This window comes from Pleurodeles waltl, chromosome 2_2 (assembly GCF_031143425.1).
Source record: "Pleurodeles waltl isolate 20211129_DDA chromosome 2_2, aPleWal1.hap1.20221129, whole genome shotgun sequence".
NCBI lineage: Eukaryota > Metazoa > Chordata > Amphibia > Caudata > Salamandridae > Pleurodeles > Pleurodeles waltl.
The window spans coordinates 1,146,958,459-1,146,980,661 of NC_090439.1; the positions used below are offsets into that span (position 1 = coordinate 1,146,958,459).

Sequence of the window (22,203 nt, forward strand, 5' to 3'; positions counted from 1 at the left end):
ATTTACTAGTAAGTCCCTAGTAAGGTGCACTAGAGGTGCCAGGGCCTGTAAATCAAATGCTACTAGTGGGCCTGCAGCACTGGTTGTGCCACCCACATACGTAGCTCTGTAATCATGTCTCAGACCTGCCACTGCAGTGTCTGTGTGTGTATTTTTACACTATAAATTCGACTTGGCAAGTGTACCCACTTGCCAGGCCTAAACCTTCCCTTTTCTTACATGTAAGGCACCCCTAAGGTAGGCCCTAGGTAGCCCCAAGGACAGCGTGCAGTGTATGGATAAGGTAGGACATATAGTAATGTGATTTATATGTCCTGACAGTGAAATACTGCCAACTTCGTTTTTCACTGTTGCAAGGCCTGTCTCTCTCATAGGATAACATGGGGGCTACCTTTAATTATGATTAAAGTGTAGATTTCCCTAGATAGTAGATGGACATGTGGAGTTTGGGGTCCCTGAACTCACAATTTAAAAATACATCTTTTAGTAAAGTTGATTTTAAGATTGTGCGTTTGAAAATGCCACTTTTAGAAAGTGAGCATTTTCTTGCTTAAACCATTCTGTGACTCTGCCTTGTTTGTGGATTCCCTGTCTGGGTCAGTTTGACAGTTGGGTTGTTTTTCACCTCGCACTAGACAGTGACACAAAGGGGGCTGGGGTGTAACCTGCATTTCCTGATTAGCCATCTCTGCTAGGAGGGAGGGGTGGAGTGGTCACTCTCACCTGAAAGGACTGTGCCTGCCTCTGACAATGCCGGCTCCAACCCCCTGCTGTGTGTCTGATGCCTTGCCTGGGCAAGGCAGGATTTCACAAGTAGGTGTGAGTCCCCTTTGAAGAAAGGTGACTTCAAAGACTAAAATGGGTATAAGAAGGGCACCCAAATCTACAGACTTTAGAAACACTTCTGGAACCAAGAGGAACCTCTGCCTGGAGAAGAGCTGATAGCTGAGGAAGAAGTGCTGCCCTGCCTGTGACTGTGCTTTGTGGAGCTTTCCTGCAGTGCTGCTTCTGCCAGAGTAAGAGTTCAAAGACTGGACTTTGTGTGCCTTCCATCTTGTGAAGAAATCTCCAAGGGCTTGAGTTAGAGCTTGCCTCCTGTTGTTTGAAGTCTCAGGGACAGCAAAGACTTCTCTCTGCCATCACCTGGAGTCTCCGGAGAGACTCCTGCCCCGACAAGTGGTGCCCTATCCAGTCCCTGGGCCCTTGAAAGTAAAGCTGGTGGAATCCAAGGAAATCGACTTCGGACGACTTTGGACCGACGCCGCTGCTGAATCCGGTAACGCCGCCTGCACCTGACGCCGTGACCTTCGCTGTAACGCGACGCTCTTCGTAGGCCCGACGCTGCAGAAGCTCCGCTGAAGTCCGCGACTCCGTGGAAGTCACCGCACCACGTCGTGACCGACGCCGCTCAAAGTGCACGGATTCAACGTTTCGCACAGACGCCGCGATCCCCGACTTCGCGCATCGGCTTGTTTTCACTCTTCACCAAAGGTACTGTACTTGGGGGTCTACACGACTCCGTGTCCGGCGCCGCTGGTGTTGGCTTGTTGGGAATGACTCCGTCACGACGCTGTGTTAACACCTCATCGAAGCATTTTTGTTTCTAAGCGCTATTTTTGAGTTTAATCTTAAAAAATTAATAACTTGACTTGTGTATGTCGGAGTTTTGTCGTTTTGGTCTTGTTTTGTTTAGATAAATATTTCCTATTTTTCTAAACCAGTGTTGTGTCATTTTGTAGTGTTTTCATTAAGTTACTGTGTGTGGTGGTACAAATACTTTACACCTAGCGCTCTGAAGTTAAGCCTACTGCTCTGCCAAGCTACCAAGGGGGTAAGCAGGGGTTAGCTGAGGGTGATTCTCTTTTATCCTGACTAGAGTGAGTGTCCTTGCTTGAACAGGGGGTAACCTGACTGTCAACCAAAGACCCCATTTCTAACACTTACAAAGTTCAGAACACATTTCCATATTATTACAATTATTAGCATTCCCATGCATGCAAGCTTTAACGCCTTCCCATATTGGAATACACATCCTAATTTGCACGAGAGGTTTGACCTGCAAAATTCAATCCTTACATCACTGCACACTCACCTGAATCTCATGGGTGAGCCTGTACGTAATCAGGATTGGAAAAAGTTGTCATTGTCCACTCAGAAGATTTTCCCAAAATTGTGGCGTACAGAAAAATAGCCCACCAGAAATACCAGAACTACTCTGCTGTGATTTTAACCAGAGCATTTTCCATATTGAAACTGTACTTTTATTCCTATGTGGCCTGTGTTTCTGGTGCAATTTGTTTCAGGTAACACTAAGCAGAAGTTGTATGGACCAGGGATTGAGTGTACATTTCACACAATATAGAATCCAAAATTGTGTGTAAATAGCATTTGCACACAACATTAAATTTAGTGCTAGAGCTAGAATTAACGTTTTCTCCTCACATAAGCTCTGTCTGACACAGACAGCTAAAACTCCATGGAAAACACTAACAATTTCTTAAAAATGTGAAAAATAATAAAATAAATTCACTGGCAGTGGCTCTTACCTATCTGGTGGCATTAGGTCACACATCAATGTTCATTTCCCAGTCAATTGTTTTATATATTTCGTTACCTAGAGTTGAAATGATTTGTTTTGGCACTTCCTATATTTCCTATCTATACTGTTGGTTGAATTTATGTTGTGGTAACTTTACAGCTGCTTGTACTCACAAACCTTTCATTAGGTTTTTGACCTTCGTCAGTCACATAAAATATATATGGTTCAGGAGCCCAAAATGTTTCTAAGGAGCCAGACTCCCACGCTAAGGAACGCCAAGACTTTCTTAATCCAGATATGCCAGATATGCCTAGGTGTGCTTTGCTTGTTTCTTGACATCACTCTTTTTTAGATATATTTTTATTTGCATTTATCATAAGGAGTAACAGGAAGTAAATGTTGCACTGATGCAATCACAGGACGTCCCTTGTACGTTGTACGTCAATTCCGACATTAACCACCTCTTCCAACCTCACTTCACCCACCCATTCATGCTACAATCCCTAAGTGACCAGATCTATGCCCACAAGTCCCACATGCCCCAAATCTTTGCAAATTTTATTTTTGCAGCCCCTGCCTGTTAGACCTCATGTTCCATTATTGTGCATCGATTCATCCTTCCCTCCCACTGCCGGAAAGATGGGGTCAACTCACTTCCACACTTCTGGGCAATATCTATTTTAGCCACTAGGAAGCCCAGTTTTACCAGTATTTTCAGATTTTTGGTGATATCTGAGGGTGCCATACACCCAGGAAAGCCAGCCCTGGTTTCAATTCTATGGTACCTCCCACCACACCTTCCAGCGATCCTGCATCCCGGTCCCAGATATTGGGTATGGTGCAAGGGTGCCTGAGTTGTAAGCAGGATTGTTTATGTGCAGGGAGGGACACCTTTCTGCACAAAAACAATCCTCAAAGGCATTTTCCTCTTTCTAAGTGTGCTGCAGAATGGAGCACTTATAGAATCAGGAGGTAATAAGGAAAAATTAAGATATTTCTCCTTCTTACACCTCACCTAGAAAGGCAAGGTTTTGTGACACATTCCCAGGTCTACCAGTAATGGTACATCTGGGAACTAACCAACATCCATGGGTGGATATGTGAGACCACCACCACCCATAGAATGCCTTCCCAGGGTAGAGTAACACAATGTTGCATGCGTTACTCTAGAATTAGTAAGCTAAGCAAGGCCAAGCATGGTGGCCTTGCCTGACTTTATAAATCTAACTTAAGAGTTATGTCACTCTTGCACTATGTATGCCCCTTAGTAGGTATGAGATGGGAAACTTCAGGAATAGGTGGCACATCAAGCACAAATCAGCCCCTCACCTCCACAGAAATGCTCATTGAGATCACATTCTAACCTGATGCAATTGCATCAGTCAGCAACACTGAACCTTTGCTTCTGAAGCCACAGTGACAGGTGAGTGTCCCCCACTTTGAAAATGCCTGCATATGTTACACTGCACAGGCACCTAATAAACAGGGTGGTGGTGCCCATAGCAAACACAGGCCATTCCGGTGCATATTTGAATCACTCAGATTAGATTGTGACATCCTGATTTATGACAGACAGATGTAATATGACTATGTGCACACCTATGCAACATGTGCACATAGTCATATAGTAGAACAAAATGTATTAGCAGATGGGGTTCACCGAATGTAAACTCAGCACATATACTATGTACATATTCAACATCACATATAGACCCTCATGTTGACTTTGGTGGTCTTTTTGAAAGCCCATCGAAGCCGCTGCAGCCAACAGACCACCAGTGCTAACGGTCTGCTGACCACCATATTAGGAGCCATTGGAGGACTTCTGCCCATTTATGGGCAGAAGTCTGACTCCGAAGAGGTAGTTGCATCACCAGCACCGCCACATCAGAAAGACTTCACCCGCCGTATTACGAATTGTAATACAGCTTGGCCGAGACTTGCTGGCGTGGTGGTTCTGGCGATGCAAGACCACCAGGACCCATCCCCTCCCAGACGACCGCCTCGTTCAAGGGGGGTTGGGGAGTGTTGGGTGCATGTGTGTGGTGTGTGCGTGTATGTGTGCGAATGGGGGTGTATAAGTGCGTGTTTGTGATTGAATGTGAATGTGTTTATACGTGTATGTGTGCATGAATGGGGGGGTGTCTGCATGTATGTGAGTGAGTGGGGGTGTCTGTGTGAATGTATGCAAGTTAGTGGGGGTGTCTATGTGAATGTATGCGAGTGAGTAGGGGTGTGTGTATGCATGTATGCGAGTGAGTGGCGGTGTCTGTATGAATGTTGCATATGCCGAGGGGTGTGTATGAGAACGGATGCATGAGTGACGGGGTGGGGGGTGTTTCTAAGTGTGTGGACGGGTGGAGAGGTGTCTGCACATCTGTGGACGTGAGCCGGAAACAGGAATGAGGATTCCTGTCGCTGGGTTAGTTTCCGACAGAGTTTTCGTGGCGAGGTGATCGCCACGGAAAGCCTAGGGGTCTGCAGTCTTGAAATTCGGCCAGCAGGCTGAGGCCAGCCACCAGATTGGAGGTGTTCACTGCTGGCCATTGCGGTGCAACTGCACCGAAGAGCCAGGTAACATTATGGAGGTTTGGCGTCTGCCAAACCCCACAACTTGTGCTGGTGCACCTTAGGCACTACAGCATTGCTGCCGGCTCAATTATGAGCCTGTGTCAATGTTGTAGGCCATTTCCCGCTGGTCTTGCTGGCGGAAACTCTGTTTCTGCCCGCTGACTGAGTGAAAAGCTCTTAATAGGGCCCACAGGAAGGGGACCGCACTGGCGGTAACCTGACTGTGGGAGCTTGGTGGCGGCCTTTTCTGTCCACCAAGCTCATAATGACCACCACAGTGAGTATCCGTATTGTGTGTTGGATGTCCTCCAGGGTCCTACTGCCTGTGACAATCTGTTTCATTTCATATCTGCAGGAGACTAGCGGATTACTTCTAGAATATGCCTTTTAGTGACTTTGGGCACAGACTACATGACATTGAGATGAAAGCATAAGACAAGGGAAGGAGTTGACGTACCGCCACCTTCCCTCTGAGTTTTCAGCACAAATCTTTCAGGGTTCCTGATGGCCATTGCAGCATTCTGATCTCCTTCTTCACCCTTTTGGAAAACAGAATAGGAAGCAAGAGAAGGCTAGTTATTATTCACTTTTTTTCCTTTTTATTTAAATCCTAACAGAAACTAAACATCATATATGTATTCTAGTGATGTAATTGTATATAGAGAATATCATTGTAGGAGCTCAAGGTGGTACCCTAGAACATCTTCATGCGTGTTATGATAAAGCGCCAAACATAAGTAGAAAGAAAATTAAATCTGTTTTTATAATAACTGCACCACCATAGTCATTCCATTCAAACCAGAGGTCACTTTCTATTACTGAATTGCCATTGAAAGATGGTGTCAACATTGTAAGGATTAGAGCAATACTGATTCACTTTGCAACCACTCTTAACTAGTAAGTCCCAGGTATAATGGCAGAATAGTTTCTTCTCTGAATTCTGATACTTGAAAGGCGGTAGTTGGCAAGCACGAGAGGCTGTCATCATTTAGGTTCTATGCACCTGGAAAATATTCTATGCAGAAACCTAACTACTCAAATAACCATCCTGCAAATCTTTGAGTGGACAATATTCTATGCAGAAACATAACTAACTAGCTCAAATAACCATCCTGCAAATCTTTGAGTGGTACAGTCTACCCCCTTTGTGGATATGAACATTATTGTTTTGTGGTCACTGCTCACCGTAAATGGAATTGCCCAAAGCCAACATTTTAAATGAAGTATGCCCATAAACATGCTGGAGCCTCACAACAGTGCAGTTATCGGTCTTCATCAGAATTCACATACTGAAATTAATCATTTCCCATGCACCACTTGCAATAAGGGGACCCATCGATCTTTCATTCTTGTATCAACAATGAGAACGGTACATTTCAGTATAGAAAATAACCAAAGCTTGCAAATCTCCTGTTTCACCTATTCAAACACTTCTTGTCGACCATCAATGGTTCTAGCACAATGGAAAAATACCAAACAATTTGGAAGCTTACTCAGATAAACCAAAGAAAGATTGTTGTTGCTCTTTCTTGACACCTTCAACTAGATACAGTTTTGGTCTCACCCCATCCTTAGACTGGGTATGTACTATGTAACTTATAGAAGCCATTCCTATTTGGCACTTATGTTTCTTTACTGTGAGCCACACAGTTTTCAGAATGTATACTATTTCCATCAACATAGAGTTTGCTGTGGTCTGGGCACTGAAGAAGCTGAGACCATACCTGTTTGGGACTCACTTCCGGATTCAGACAGACCACAGGCCCCTCAGATGGCTCATGCAAATGAGGGGTGAAAATACTAAACTCTTGAGGTGGTCCATTTCCCTACGGGGGCTGGACTTTACGGTGGAGCATTGACCGGACACTGACAACACCAATGCTACTGGTCTCTCCAGATACTCCCCCTTAGCGATGAGAGCTCCCAAGGGGATTGGTAGCTCTCCCCACGTTCAGCTGGGTGGGACACATGTTAGACTTGACAGCCTTAGGGTGGTCATCCCCCAACTTTTTGCCTCCTTCCCTCCCTCCACTTTTCTAACACTGTTTTTGCTGGTTTTAGGACTCTGAGCACTTTACCACTGCTAACCAGGGCTAAAGTGTATATGCTCTCACCCTTAAAACATGGTAACATTGGTTCATACCCAATTAGCAAATTTAATTTACTTGTAAGTCCCTAGTAAGATGTACTACATGTGATAAGGGCCTGTAAATTAAATGCTACTAGTGGGCTTGCAGCACTGATTGTGCCACACACATAAATAGCCCCTTAACAATGTCTTAGGCCTACCATTGCAAGGCCTGTGTGTGACATTTCACTGCCACTTCGACTTGGCATTTAAAAGTAATTGTCAAGCCTTAAACTCCTCTTTTTCTACAAGTCATTCCTAAGGTAGGCCCTAGGTAACTCATAGGGCAGAGTGCTGTGCAGGTAAAAGGCAGGACATATGCCTGTGTGTTTTATATGTCCTGGTAGTGGAAAACTCCTAAATTCTTTCTCCACGGCTGTGAGGCCTGCACCTTTCATAAGCTAACATTAGGGCTACTCTTCTATACTGTTTGAGTGGTAGATTCTGATCAGAAAGATCAGAAAGTGGTAAATAGGTAATGTTTAGTATGGCCAGAACGGTAATACAAAATCATGCTTATTGGTAAAGTTGGATTTTATATTACTATTTTAGAAATGGCACTTTTAGAAGTTGAGCATTTCTCTGCACTTAAAATCCATCTGTGCCTTACAGCCTGTCTCCAATCAACATCTGGGCTGGGCTGGTTGACAGCTCTCTTGTACGTTTCACCCAGACAACCACAAACACAGGATGCTCTGTCACACCTGTACTCATCTGCATACTGAATGGGTCTTCCTGGGCTGGAAGGGAGGAGGGGCCTGACACTTACATTTAAAAGGCTAGTGGCCTGCCCTCACACAATGGACTGCCAAACCCCTACTGGGACCCTGGCAGACGGACATGTACTGAAAGGGGACCTTGTGCACTTCAAAACTACTCTTTGAAGTCTCACCCACTTCAAAGGCACTTTTGGGTAAATAAACTGGGGTCCCCGACCCCACCAACTCAGGCACTTCCTGAGACAGACAACTCTGAACCAGATCCTGCAAACTGCCAAGAGGAGCTGCCCGGCTGCCCAAAGGACTCACCTGGACTGCTTTGCTGTTAAGGACTGCTGCCTTACTGTTGCCCTACTGCCTTGCTGGCCTCTGGCTCTTCAAGAAAACTCCTTGTGCAGTGATAATTGATGCACAGCCTGCTGGAATCGATGCACAGCCTGCCCAGTGGAAAAAGAATCACCGCACTGCTGAACCGGAACAACTCAGCACGGCTCCCCAAGTGGAGATAAACGCAGCGACTGCGTTGTGACCGGAACTTCGATGCACAGATTAGTCAGAACAACGCAGCCTGACTTCCTGTGTGAGGAATCAATGCATCACCTACCATGCGACAGAAACTCCAATACATCGCCACACCGGATTGATGCTGCACACCCATGATCTCCATGCATCGTCACTGGGCATAAAAAGACCCCGCATTGCATTGAGGATCCAAGACTGCCCCCCGGAAGTCGACGCAAACCTCTTGCAGCATGGGTAGAATTGATGCACGGGCTGTGTGCATCCGGACATCCGACACACACCTTCCTTTTTCCATGCATCTCCTCTCTTCGGTCTTCGTGCATGTAATTTTGACACATATCAGGTACTTTGTGCACACAAGAGACATTTGTTGATTTCTAAAGACTTAAGACTCAGCTTATCATTGCAAAAGTGATATTTCAACGTGTGCTTATCAAATCTTGATTGTTTTGATCTTAATTTACTCAGATAAAAATCTTATATTTTTCTAAACCTGTGTGGTGTATTTTCTTGGCATTTTGACTGTGTTATTGCATGATTTATTGCACAAATAATTTACACATTGCCTTCTAAGTTAAGCCTTACTGCTCAGCGCCAAGCTACCAGAGGGTGGGCACAGGATCATTTGGATTGTGTGTGACTCACCCTGACTAGGATTGTGGTCCATACTTGGACAAGGGTGTATACCTCTGCCAACTAGAGGCCCCATGTCTAACAATTACCAACTCCCTGTCTGAAGGTCCTGGTCAGGAATTTGTGTAGGCTCTCCAACTGTCACCCAAGTGGTGAATAGATCTAATGAGGTGTGAAAACTGCTCTCAGAGCAGAGGTGAAGGCCTGGATGAGGGGAGCCTTGGCAAGAAGACCAGTTGAGCTGTGCCCAGAAACTTAATGTACTTCAAAGCTTTCTCCCCTGCCACAAGCAAATATCAGATGACATCAGTGTCACCTCTCCTCTGCAGCCAGTTGTGATAGGATTTTCCTGCCTTCCACTATAACTTGGCACATGAACCTCCCCAAAGCCTCATTTATGATCCTGCTAATGTTCCCTATCCTGGCTAATTCTTCTGTCTGAAACACATATGTCACCCATGTTGCTTATATCTGTCCAAGGCTGAGATACCTTCACGTTGTCTAATACTCTTCCAAGCTGTGTCTTTGTCCCCTGCAGATAATCTATACACCTATACTTATTAACCTGCCTTCCATCCTCACAGTTGAGGTGTTTGTTCAATTATTTTACTGCTAATCACAAATTGTAGTCATGGCAAGCAGCGACACCCACATGTACAGCCCAGCATGCAACCCTATCTACATGTACTGAACAAGACTCACCACTTACAAGGGGTTTGTCCACAAAGCATGGGCATTGAATGGAATATAATTGAGGTGTACAAAGCATTTATTATTAGCATTTGCAATATATCCTTGCACATGCCTTTACTTCACTGATCACACACAAATGTAAATTTTCTGCAGTTACAGTATGACCTTAAGATTAGCTTAACAAATATAAAAAAGCAGATGTTAGATGACAACTGAGCATGTCCCTTCCTTTGTCTTCCCAGACAGACAGGCACCAAGCCCAGTAAGGGAAAAGCTGCCCCAGAACTGGTTTGTAGAGGCCCAGAGAAGAGGCTGCATAATACCTCTGGGTAGTCACACAACCTCTAGATCAAGGCTGGATGGGTTTCAATATCTTAGATTTAGTGAGTGAGGGACACTGTGAGTTTGTTTGCAGTAGAAAACACACAGGAACAGCTGCAAAACTGGCCAACCCCACACCTGGGAACTTTTAGCCAATTGGATAAGGAGGGGACAGCAATCACACCCTCCCTTAAGCTAACCACAGGCATAAATGTGACATCCCAAGATACCTTCTTTAGAACACTCTGGTCATGTGGAAGAACAGAAGAAGGACTGCACCTGCTGTTTGAGACTTCTAAGAAGATCTGGATCTGCTCCCACTTGTACCTTGGACAACGAAGTGGACTTTAAGGGTCAGTTAGCTGAGCTCCTGAGTAAGCTACAGGGACAGAATAAGTTGCAGGGGCTCCCTACAGTGTGCAGTTGACCATTAACAACTGGGCCTGAGGTGGACCCTGCTGGTGGCCTCTGCTGGAATAAGCCCTGACCCCCAAGTGCTGCTCCTGAGCTCCTGGGATCCTCTCTATATCGAACTGGCCTTACCTCCCATGGCAAGGTAGGCATTAGACAACTTTCACTGTCCTTGCACCAGGATTATCTTGGTGGTAACAGGCAGTGAAACTGACCTCTATGTCTGATAATCTAAATTAGGGGGAAGGACATGCAGGTCAGCCTCCAACGTCCGTTATTTAGATAGGCTGTCAGAGGAATATTACCATGGTGGTAATGGCATAATAGAATAAATGTATTCTGTAGTAAATAGCTGGGTACAAATGCTTCAAGTCAGGTACAGTGAGGTCAATTTCACTTGGCATTTTTACTTACGCGTACAGACAAAAACAACACAAATACACATGTCTGTTTTAAGGGTCTAAAAAAATGAATATTGTCCAAATATTGAGTTGTAATTACCCCTCACAGTCCTCACTCTTCTCCCTTCCTACTGTTCCTTAAGTTACCCTCCTGCTCTGCTTCTCAGATAATGTATTGTAACCAGTGTGATTATTGGGAAATATGAAGATCACACGCCCTCAATCTGACTGACCAAGCTTCACCACTGTGTACGTCTCCAAACAAAATATTGAGGAATTTATTTCAATTAAATTTGTTACCATAAAATAATCTCAACAAATAACCAATGCCTCTGTCAGATTTCTATTCCTCAAAGATTGCTATGTGAGATTACAGCCATTTACTGTATGCCTCCCTTATGTAGTAACAATTCAAAAAAGATTACAGTGTCGATAATGCATTGAGAAGTATTGTTTCAAAGGTATACAATGGAAGCCCGAGTTACACAGCCTTGTTGAGAGTTTGCACTTTAAATTGATTATCACCCAATTCAAGTTTATGTATCTAAAATAAGCACAGAGATTCAGCATCTAAAAAATATAATTAATTGCAATATATTGCGCTCTATGCTATTTGATATTGCAAAGAAGATAAATCACAAAAGAAACATTGTAGTAATTCTACATGCAATTTTTATAATTAACACACAACAAAGTAACAAGAAATAAATAACATACCTATGCCAAAGCAAGGATTAATACTTTTAGAAAATGCAATTAGAACCAACTACTTTGCCAATGTGATGTCACTCCTATTTTTTTAAATTACTGTTACTAGCTAAAAAACATTATTAAATAAACAAGGATGGAGAACTTAAGAGTTATGAAATGTAATGTAAAAGCCTTGCTTCTTAATCCCTTTGTACTGTCATTTGAAAGTTACATGTGTTTATATTGCACTGTTCCATAAAAGATATACTGATGATGATCTTCAACAACACTTAGGGCCTCATTATGAGTATAGCGGGTAGAAAAGGCTGCCTGCCAAATTCCTCATTCAGGAAACCGCTGGTGTAGTCTCCCTCCTGCCAGCCCCATTATGAGTATCCCGCTGGCTCAGCGGGTGGAAACACAGTTTCCCCCCCCCCCCGGGCCGAGCAGGAAACGCTCAACAACATTGACGCCAGCTCGTAATACGGCCAGCAGCAATGCTGTTGTGCATTGGGTGCATGAAGTGTCTGGCCGGGGGGGGGCCCCGGCCCCCTATCTCTGCCAGCCTTTACATGGCAGTGAAGCTGCCATGTAAACACTGGAGGAGAGAGAGGTCATAATCCCCAGGGCAACGCAGGGCTGCCCTGGTGGATAGGGACCACTAGCACCGTCAGGCCGTCCGGCAGCTGAAAAGTGGCGGTGCTAACAGTCCGACATGGCCAAACCACCACCGTCATAATGTGGCGGTCACAGGACTGCCAGACTCGTAATTAGGTTCTTAGTATAAATTGAACAATTTTTAGAGATGGTTTGAAAGGAATGCTTGAATAAATCTAATTCACAGGCAATTACTCATTCCAGTCTATCATTCGTTTCTCAGTTCCCAAATCTAGACAGAGCCCCACCTTCTGCAAATCAGTCTTGGTCCTTGTTCAATAGGAACAGTCCTGCTGGAACTGTCATAGCATGTGTCCTCCAATTGAGAAGACGACTCCAGGCAGGTGTCGGCATCAAGGTGCTAAATAAATGTACTTACTTCATCCAGAGAATAAAGTCCTGCATAAGTGGCCCGTATTCGGGCTACAGTCTCTGGCCTGCCAGGCAGAAGTCTTTCCAAGGTCCCTGGTCTGCTCAATTCTTGCTGCACCTTTTTGGTACCTGCCAGCTGAGTGGCAACATCTGGGCACTTGACAGCTTTGGACCTTTCCATTAGCAGCCGAGCCTCCCAGCCCTTTAAGAGAAGATAGGATTATCAGCACAGAGAACACAAATCAACCCTCCACATTCATCTGTTTTTGAGAAATAGGACAAAATCACGCAATATGCCAACAACAGCAGCTCATGCTGTTTGTGACCACTGGGAGCATTAAAACCCATGCAGTTGTGAATTCCATATGGTTTTATGCCCAGTAAATCCCAATCTGCCCAGTCGTTCCCCATTGCATGGGTTTTAACCTGTAATTCCATAGTACTGGTGGAGTGTTGCCACATGCACCAGTAATAATGGGTGTGGAGTTTGAATCTTGATAGTTTAGTGTAACTTGTAATGAAGACCTAAAAGCACTAGTCTATTTCAACTTTTCACAAAACATGATGGACCCTTTTGTTTCATCCATTTGTACTATCTCGAAAGTTGAATAACCACACTGCAAACCACAACACAAATGGAATGGACACATAGGGAATCATTACAACCTCGGCGGTCTTTTTACGAAACCGCCGAGGGACCGGCGTGCTGAAGACCGCCAGTGCAGGTGGTTTTACGCTCGGAGCATTATGGCTGCTGGCAGCCCTCTGTCCTTTTCCAGACAGAGAGCTGCCAGCAGCCATACTGGCGGTAGGCGGGGAAGTGGAGGTTGCTCTACCTCCACCGCCACATCAACAGAACACCGCCCACGAATCACGTTCTGTGATTCGGCGTGGGTGTGTTCTGTTGACGGGGTGCTGGTGGCGGAGCAGCCCCCATGGATCCCGTCCCCTCCTGGAGGATCAACGAACCAGGTAAGTTGATCGTCCGTTAGGGAGGAGGGTGGGGGGTGTTGTGTGTGTGCATGTGGGTGTGCGTATGAGTATGTAGAGGGGGTGTGTGAGAGCGTGTATGCATGTGGGGGTGTTGTGTGTTTGGAAATGTGTGTGCGTGGCTGTCTGTATGGATGTGTGCGTGTATGTCTGAATGTGGGGGGGTGTGTATGACTGTGTGTGTGACTGTTGGCATGTTTGTTGGCGTGTGTGCGGGTATGTATGTTGGTGGTGCCAGCGTGCGTGTCGGGTGTGAATCAGTAATGTGATGTTGGGGGTGGGGGTGGGGAGGGGTCCTGCCACCTTTGAGGGGTGGCAGGGGGTGGGGGCTGTCGGGGAAGGACTCGGGGTGGGGGTGGGGGAGACCCCCATCAGTGCCAGGGAAGGAATTCCCTGACACTGATAGTGCTCACCCCCATGGATTTCATGGCGGTTCCCAACCCCATGAAATCCGGGTCATGATACCGCCGGCGGTAGTGTGACGGCCGCCGGGCTAGAGACCCAAGTCTCCAGCCCAGCGGTCGTCTCCGCCCTGGCGGTCTGATCTCAGAAGTGGCGGATGACCATGGCAGTAACCGCCATGGTCATAATTCCTAATTTTTTACCACCAGCCTGTTGCCGGTAAAACCGCCACTTCTCCATCAACCGCCAGGGTCGTAATGAGGGCCATAATCTGAGAAAAAGGACCAGGCTGAGATCATTTTAGTCGGCTCTGTATAATCAGTAGTAAACCACTGCTCTTTAACCCCACTTGCTGCGTATTCATACTTTAGAAATTGAAGGATCCTGACTTCAAATACTAAAAGAGGGTCAACAATATTGATTTTGTAGTCTTTTTGTTGAAACACTGGAACCTTAGTTTTATTTGTATAGCAGTTGTGAAATTGAGGAACAATCCATACATTTTCTTTTTAATGAAGGAGAAGGTCGAAGCATTAGGTCAGCCATTCAACTGAATTTTCATGGTAAAAAAATAAACTCAAATTATTAGTAGTGTCATAAAATGTTAGTAATGTGTTCAGTTGATTTCATTATTATTTTGCATAATTTAGTTATATGGTTCCGTGACTGGGTTGTTGTGATTTACACTTGCTGTAGCTTCGGTAAAATTGAGATACATCACATTTTGTCCCAATATAATTTATGTTTGTATTGATTGTTTTAAAAAAAATGTGTTTTATGTTTTAAAATCACATACAATAAACTATTACTACTACTGTCGTCATCCACATTAAGACAAACATATCAATGACTCCAACTAATGAGTATTCTGCATATAATGCAGCACAGAAATCACCACTCTTACATTTATGAGAGATATGATTCTGCCCCGTCACCCTCCTCAATCTCTCTGACATTTGTATACAATCACAGGAGAGGAGACAAACTAGAATTGTTGAGGTCTGCATGGGCTTTCTGGGTTGGGCACTTGACTACTTCATCTTCTTTCTTGCCTTCTTTCTTGACAACAGGAATTTGTACCAGTTGATTAATCCAGCTTTGAACCAAGCTGGGTGGCTTGAGTGATTCTTGAAATGTATGTGGATGACCCTCCACCCTACCTGATCTCTACTACTAAGGGCAGATATCTACCCCTTCAAATCTTATCTGAAAAGAGACAGCTCTGAAAGTCAATGCACTACTTAATTATTCATTTTCATTATGGTGGTATACTGTTGACTTTTTACACAAAAAACGCTTCCAAATTTGAACTATCTCATAACAACTCCACTCCATGCGATTCACCATAGACTCACAGCTCACCAAAGACATGCAAATCACTAAAATACAAAATTGCTATCTACACCTGGTGAAAAAGCTAAACCCGCTTTTCTTTCCTAAAGGACCTGTACAAAGCCATCCTATCAATGAACATATCTCGTATTGACTTTGGAAATGTCCTACAGGTTGGTTTGTCAATTTCTCACCTGTCTCTTCAGCTGCCAGAATAACAGTAACAGGGCTCTCTAAAGGTTGGAAATCAAACAACCTTCATATTAGTTATTTTCAGCTGAAAGAGCTGGAAAAGTCAAATCTATGCACCTGGCATTTGTACCTTGTCATCACTCTGGGCCTTCCAACAATATGATGCATTTTGCAAAGTGCAATGTTGCTGGTGAGCTGCAGCACTAGATAAAGGCATGCCTGGATTGGTGGTATTGGGCACTGGGCATTTCCACCGGAGGGCTACTTTTCTTACCGGTGGTCTAGGTTTGTAGCAGAGCAGCAGTTTCAAGAGCAATGCAGAATTATGTGTTTACCCAACAGTTTTGAGGCAACAATAAATGTGCCAAAATAACTCTGGTGATTAACGGACCTGCTGGAGAGAGATCTGAGTTTTTTCTAGAGGTAGTTTTGACTTATCTAAGGTAGAGCAGACGGTTAGTATACCTGCTACAAAGAACGTGCACCATGCAGATCACAGAAAAATATTTTATTTGCATAGCTTAGTGGGATACTACTTTTAGCGCAGAGCTCCTTTTGTTACTTTGCAGTTCAAAAGTTCCAATTATAATTTAGTGAGCTATGATCTGCCATCAAAGAGCTACATGCAAACCGCATAGTACAGGTTAGAAAGTTATGTTTTTTTCCCCGTATTTGATTATCCTAATTTTGTTTGGGTAGGTACAAATTGCTATTAGCAAAGTCAACCTTAACCAATATGTTATGTTCTGCATCCTACTTTTTTGCTTCGTATTTCTCAGATCGAATTAATAGTAGATATGGAGTACCATAGGGGTCTTCCCTTAGCCCCACTTTATTTAATATCTACATGCTACCACTGGCAGAAATAGTCCAGCCCTTTGGGCTGACTTTCGTGTCTTATGCAGATGACACTCAACTAATTATGGCCCTCATTACAACATTGGCGGTAAAAGCCGATTACCGCCGTGCAGAAGACCGCCAACACACCACCGCGGGCGCGGAATTCCGCCACAGCTATTATGACCCACAGCACGGAATCCGCCAAAATTCAGACACCAACACAAGTCCGCCGCACCAAAGGTCAGTGATAAACTGGCGAAAACAAAACCTCCACCGTCACGCCAACAGAAATACGCCCACACTATCACGACACATGAATCCACAAGGTGGTCTTTCAACCGCGGTATTCCATTGGCGGTACACACCACTGTGCTCAAAATACACACACACATAAAAAACACAGCCACATTGGACAATTCCAAATACACACACCTGATACACATACACACACCACTCCCACACACTCAATACAATATAAAACACACCCACATCACCCACAAACCCCTACGACCAAAAATCCTGAACGAAGGCCAGAGAGAGACACCACAAACAACTACCAAGCATCCACAGGCACACAATACCATCACCCACAGAGCTTCCATGCACCTCACACAACACACCATTAAATATCACCTTATCTATCACCACACACACCACCCTACACATCACCCACACCACCCCATGGCACGACAAAGACACCCCAGGTTCTCGGAGGAGGAGATCAGGGTCATGGTGGAGGAAATCGTCCGGGCAGAGCCACAGCTATTCGGATCATAGGTGCAGCACACCTCCATTGCTAGGAAGGTGGAGCTATGGCGAAGAATCGTGGACAGGGTCAATGCAGTGGGACAGCACCCAAGAAATCGGGATGACATCAGGAAAAGGTGGAATGACCTACAGGGGAAGGTGCGTTCCGTGGTCTCAAGACACCACCTTGCGGTTCAGCGGACTGGCGGGGGACCTCTACCTCCTCCCCCACCACTAAAAACATGGGAGGAGCAGGTCTTGGCGATTCTGCATCCTGAGGGCCTCAAAGGAGTAGATGGAGGAATGGACTCTGGTAAGTCAAATCTTAACTATTACATCCCCCACCCTTCCTGGATGTCATCACATACCTCCCCTCACCCTCACCCCCATCACTCCTACTACTCACAAATGTTCCACTATCACAGCCCACACATCCCAACACCAAGCCCTGCATGCAACAACAAAGCATGGATACCCATCACCAAAGCATGGCCACTCCACATACCCACACACCCCCCTAAACCATCATCACACAAGGTCCTATACAGGAATGCAAGCACTGGGGTACACGGACACGCACCCATTGCACACCATGGCACACACAGATGTAATAAACATCCTTTTATACCCCTGCAGGACCCCTACCCAACGTCACCGGACAGGAGGGTTCACACATGTCCACACCACCAACAGAATAGGCCCACAGTGAGGACAGCAGCTCTGTCCAACTGGATGTAGATGACCAGCCCGGCCCATCGGGGCCCTCTGGACAGTCGGTTCCCCTCACACAGTCACAGGTCACCACAGAGCTTCCCCCCTCTGGAAACTCCAGCACAGCACCCACCCAGCGGGCCCATACCTCTGTCCCCAGGACACGTCAATCAGCAGTGTGTCCACCACTACAGGGAACCCAGGCTAACCCACCACCCCAACAACAACAGGGACCTTGGGGCAGTGGTAGTGGGCACACGGTCCAGGGGACGGAGGCCCAGGAACACAGGGGAAGTGGTAGGGCTGCTGTGCGACAGGGGGAGGACAGGCCCAGGGAACCCACTCTCCACGAGGGCATCTCCTCCATCATGGGAGCCTACCACCACTCCCAGGAGACGATGGCAACGGTACTGGACAAGTTTCAGGAGACCCAGCGCCTGCAGGACGAACAGTATTTGGGCTTCGGGGGGGAACTCAGAACCATCAATTCCACCCTGGGCACCATCGTAGGGGTGCTGAAGGAAGTACTCAACACCAGGAGGGACACTGTGGCACAACAAGGGGCCCCTGACACTAGCATGGAGGATGAACTGCCCACCACCTGCGCCGGCGCTAGTGGACAGGAGGCACCACTACAGGACCACCACACCAGCACCCCACCCCCTGCAGAGGTAGAACCACCCTGCAAACAGTCCCTGAGATCTAGGACAAAGACAGAGAATGATGCCAAGACCCCCAAGAAATGAGACCACCCTGAATGTCATCCTTCTGTCTCACTTTGTCACCTTGTCCATCCTTAAATTGCCCCAGCTCCACTTCCTATGCCCATTTGGGCAATGCACCTGTGAGACTAATAGACTGGACTCTGCCATGGACATTCCTCCACCATCAACCCTCACCATTTTGAAACCCCCTCCAATATTGAGCACTTAAATAAACACCCTTGAAGCACAAAACAATCTGGAGTCAGTCTGTGATTTTGGAATAGTGTATTAGCAATTTCTCTGGCAAAATGCTCTTTCAATTGTAATGTCAACATACCTATGTCACACAGCTGTAGTCCATGAGGAATCAAAGCAGATGTCACACAGTGGGACCCACATCTGTGAAATCGTAAGGGAAAGTGACAACTCAGTGACCATACACTGGGTGAAAACAACAGACAGTAGAAAGGTAGTAGTGTTAAAGTACATGTAGTAGGCAGGTTTGTATTCTTAACTGTGTCTCACTGGAAATATTGCTGGATCACCGAATTCCTGTTGTCCATGTCCTCTTCTTCTGCTTCCTCGTCTTCACTGTCCACAGGCTCCACAGCTGCAACAACACCGCCATCTGGACCATCCTCCTGTCGCCGCAAAGCTAAGTTGTGAAACATACAGCAGGCCACGATGATCTGGCACACCTTCTTTGGTGAGTAGAATAGGGATCCACCTGTCATATGTAGGCACCTGAACCTGGCCTTCAGGAGGCGAAGGTCCGCTTTATTATCCGCTGAGTTCGCCAATGGGCCTCATTGTAGCGTTCCTCTGCCCTTGTCCTGGGATTCCTCACTGGGGTCAGTAGCCATGACAGGTTGGGGTAACCAGAGTCACCTGCAAATGGCGAGGGACAACTGTTAGACACACACTAACCTGTAGAGATATCCCCAGACCCAGACAACCATTCCCACTGACTAGCTTCCAGGTGCTCACCTAATAGCCACACACGGTGCCTCTGGATTTGACCCATCACATAAGGGATGCTGCTATTCCGCAGGATGTAAGCGTCATGCACTGAGCCAGGGAATCTGGCATTAACATGGGAGATGTACTGGTCTGCCAAACACACCATCTGCACATTCATCAAATGATAACTCTTCCGGCTTCTGTACACCTGTTCACTGCAGCGGGGGGTACCAAAGCCACATGTGTCCCATCAATGGCACCTATGATGTTAGGGATATGTCCCAGGGCATAGAAGTCTCCTTTCACTGTAGGCAAATCCTCCACCTGAGGGAAAACGATGTAGCTCTGCATGTGTTTCAGCAGGGCAGACAACACTCTGGACAACACGTTCAAAACATAGGCTGGGACATCCCTGATGCTATGGCCACTGTTGTTTGAAATGACCCACTTGCAAGGAAATGGGGTACTGACAGCACCTGCACTTGAGGGGGGATTCCTGTGGGATGGCGGATAGCTGACATCAGGTCTGGCTCCAACTGGGCACACAGTTCCTGGATTGTGGCACGGTCAAGCCTGTAGGTGATGATCACATGTCTTTCCTCCATTGTCGACAGGTACACCAGCAGTCTGTACACCCGAGGATCCCTCCATCTCCTCACATGTCCCAGCGGACGGTGCCTATGAAGGACAACAGCGAGCACAGAGTCAAACAACTCAGAGGTACGTAAACACAGCTTACACCGAACACGAATCATAATCCGAAAATTGGCCTGTATGTGTGTTGAGTCTCGGCCTAGGTATGTGTGATGCAGTTAAAAATTAAGCCATGTGGGCCCCTGAAATGGCAGCTGCCTGACCTGTAAAGTGAGACAATGGGATGTGAGGTATCTGCGCTGGCGTTGCACACCGTCGCAGTAGGCGGTCGAAGCCCTCAGCGCAAACCTGCATTGGTTAACATTGGACCCTATGGGTCCCAGGAGCCAATGACGATGCACGCCGGCGGTGATGGTACGCACCGCTGCGGACGTGACCGCCATTTTCTATCTGTTCAATCACTCGATACCTGATCTTCAACAGGAGAGGACCTACACTGCAAGTGCTGCTGTGACCTCGGTCTGGAAGAGACAATGGCTTGTGCGACTGGGGAAAGGGCCCCTGCCTTCACATCGGAGGAGTTGGAGAAACTTGTGGATGGGGTCCTCCCCCAGTACACGCTACTCTATGGTCCTCCAGACAAACAGGTAAATACACTGGGAGCATGCTGTATGGGCTATGCCTGTGTGGAGTGGGTGGATGAAAGATGGGGGGGGAGTTTGAGGCGTGCATGAAATGACGGTGAGTGCGTGTGCATCGTGGCAAGGGTAGGGATGGGGCCAATGACTGTGACGGTGCATTTGGTAATAACTTTTCTTTTCACCCTGTACAATTCATGTAGGTCAGCGCCCACCAGAAAAAAGATATTTGGAGTGCCATCGCCAAGGACATCTGGACCCGGGGGGTCTACCACAGATGGAGCACCCACTGCCGTAAAAGATGGGAGGACATTAGGAGATGGAGCAAGAAGACGGTGGAGGCCCATCTGGGGATGGCCTCCCAACGTGGGAGGGGTGCCCGTCGCACCATGACCCCCCTGATGTTCAGGATCCTGGCGGTGGCGTACCCAGAGTTGGATGGGCTCTTGGGGGCATCACAGCAGCCACAAGGGGGTGAGTACACTCTCATTCTGCTGATTTTGCGTGCAGTGGAGGTGTCTGGGTGGGGGAGGTGGGCTGTGGGTTTCCCTAGGCCAGGGCGAGTTTAGGAGGCAAGGTCCCCTTGTGCTGGCAGGGCTTGTGGCACCCCACCTGTGTACAGTGCCAAGTATACCTAGTCAGGCTCCTGTGAAATCGATGTGCGCAGATGTCATCCATAGCCTTGTAGGCCATGTCCCAGGGATTGAACAGTGGAGGCCAAGTGCGCGGCGTAGTAGCTTCTGTGTCTGTCATGTCCGCCAACGGTAGCGGTAATGCATGCACTCAACATGTCTTTTTTCTGTCATCCCCTCCCTTTTTGTGGTCTCCCTGTTCTTGTGTGCATTAGCATCATCAGGCGGAGGACCAGTGGCAACGGAGCAAGAGGGAGCTGCATTCCACAAGGCCCTGGAGGGTGAGACAACGGAGTCGGAGTACACCAGTGGGACGGAGGGCGAGGGGAGCTCCCCGGCGGGGACAGGAGCTGACACCAGTGACACGGACTCATCCTCTGATGGGAGCTCCCTTGTGGCGGCGGCAACATCTGTGCCCCCCCCTACCAGCACCGCCCTCCCAGCAGCCCCTCAGCCTTTGCCCCGTGCCTGCCCACCGAGGAGGGTGGGCATCACCTTCGCCCCAGGCACCTCAGGCCCTGCCCCAGTCACCCCTGCTGCCCTCAGTGAGGAGGCCATTGACCTCCTCAGGTCCCTCACTGTTGGGCAGTCTACCATTTTGAATGCCATCCAGGGTGTAGAAAGGCAGTTGCAACAAACAAATGCATTCCTGGAGGGCATTCATTCTGGTCAGGCGGCCCTTCAGCTAGCTTTTCAGACTCTGGCCTCAGCACTGATGGCAGACATTGTACCTGTATATTGCCTCCCCCCTCCAACTTCCTCCACCCAGACCCAAACCCCTGTACCCCAGCCTATCCCAAGCAC

The 22,203-nt window shown here is 47.0% G+C and overlaps 1 protein-coding gene across 1 annotated transcript in view; it reads right to left on the minus strand.

Annotated features, from left to right (window-relative positions):
- LOC138278806 (glutathione synthetase-like) overlaps positions 1-22,203 on the minus strand; it is a 184,578-nt gene that overhangs the window by 35,489 nt on the left and 126,886 nt on the right. The window contains exon 10 of the mRNA XM_069219322.1: positions 5,568-5,649. Within this exon, the coding sequence (XP_069075423.1) occupies positions 5,568-5,649 (82 nt within the window). The remainder of the gene's footprint in view (positions 1-5,567; positions 5,650-22,203) is intronic.